The sequence below is a fragment of the Corvus brachyrhynchos genome, unplaced genomic scaffold (genome assembly GCF_000691975.1).
Source record: "Corvus brachyrhynchos isolate BGI_N302 unplaced genomic scaffold, ASM69197v1 scaffold79, whole genome shotgun sequence".
NCBI lineage: Eukaryota > Metazoa > Chordata > Aves > Passeriformes > Corvidae > Corvus > Corvus brachyrhynchos.
In genome coordinates this window covers 206,780-208,137 of record NW_008240023.1, presented here as the reverse complement: position 1 = coordinate 208,137, position 1,358 = coordinate 206,780, and the positions used below count along the sequence as shown (strand labels likewise).

General features: G+C 63.6%; 1 protein-coding gene across 1 annotated transcript in view; it reads left to right on the top strand.

Moving 5' to 3' along the window:
• The first annotated feature begins 103 nt into the window (after positions 1-103).
• The window catches only part of COL18A1 (collagen type XVIII alpha 1 chain), a 25,589-nt gene continuing 24,334 nt past the window's right edge, over positions 104-1,358 (top strand). Inside the window, exon 1 of the mRNA XM_017743356.1 lies at positions 104-1,085. Within this exon, the coding sequence (XP_017598845.1) occupies positions 191-1,085 (895 nt within the window). The 5' untranslated portion in view covers positions 104-190. The remainder of the gene's footprint in view (positions 1,086-1,358) is intronic.

Genomic DNA, 1,358 nt, shown 5'->3' with positions numbered 1-1,358 from the left:
ACAGCCAAGCATTGCTCCTCCCCACAGCACGTCACCTGCCCCGGGACAGCAGGCGGCCAGCAGCCCCACCGAGGACCCCCAGCTTCAGGGGACAGGGGCCACTGAGGAGCTGCAGCTCCTGGGGTCAGGGACCAGCGAGGACCCGCAGCTCCTGGGGACAGGGATCACTGAGCACCTGCAGCTCCTGAGGATGAGGACCACCAAAGACCCCCAGTTCCTGGGGTCAGCAACCTCCAAGGATCCACAGCTCCTGCACTCAGGGACCACTGAGGATCTGCAGGTCCTGAGGATGGGGACCACCGAGGACCCCCAGCTCCTGGGGTCAGGGGCCACTGAGGACCTGCAGCTGCTGGGGTTGGGCACCACTGAGGACCCACAGCTCCTGGGGACGAGTACCACAGACCTGCAGCTCCTGGTGACGGGGAGCACCAAGGACTCACAGCTCTTGGGGGCATGGACCACTGAGGACCTGCAGCTCCTGGGGACAGGAACCACTGAGAATCTGCAGCTCCTGGCAATGAGGAACACAGAGGACCCAGAGCTCCTGAGGACAGTGGCCACTGAGGACCCACAGCCCCTGCAGGTGCTGACCACTGAGAGCTCAGAGCTCCAGGGGACAGTGACCACTGAGGACCCACAGTTCCTGAGGGTGCTGACCACTGACAACCCACAGCTCCCAGGGAACACTGAGGACCCACAGCTCCTGAGGACACTGACCACTGACAACCCACAGCTCCCAGGGAACACTGAGGACCCACAGCTCCTGAGGACACTGACCACTGACAACCCACAGCTCCCAGGGAACACTGAGGACCCACAGCTCCTGAGGACGCTGACCACTGAGGACCCACAGCTCCTAGGGAACACTGAGGACCCACAGCTCCTGAGGACGCTGACCACTGAGGACCCACAGCTCCTGGGGATGCTGACCAGTGAGAATCTGCAGCTCCTGGCGATGAGGAGCACCAAGGACCCGCAGCTCCTGAGGACAGTGACCACCGAGAACCCAGAGCTCCTGGGGACAGGGACTCCCACAGCAGTGGAGACACAGGTGTCCTTGCAGAGACCAGCGGGTCCCCAGCCAGGTAGTGCCCCCTTTCCTTTCTCACCAGGTGACAGTCCCCGTGAGCAGGCGGTGCCGTTCCAGGACCCCTCGGCACAACCTCCCCATCACCTCCACGGAGCATCACCGAACCTGTGGCACGGCACCGGCCACCGGGGGCTGGCTCTGGCCAGCAGGAACGGGAGCCAGAGCCCCCCTCGGCCTGACCAGAGGGTGGATAAGGGTGTGGATCCTCCTGTGGCTGATAACTCCGTCCCTCTGGAGTTCGATTTACTAACGGCCACCATGCAGCTCT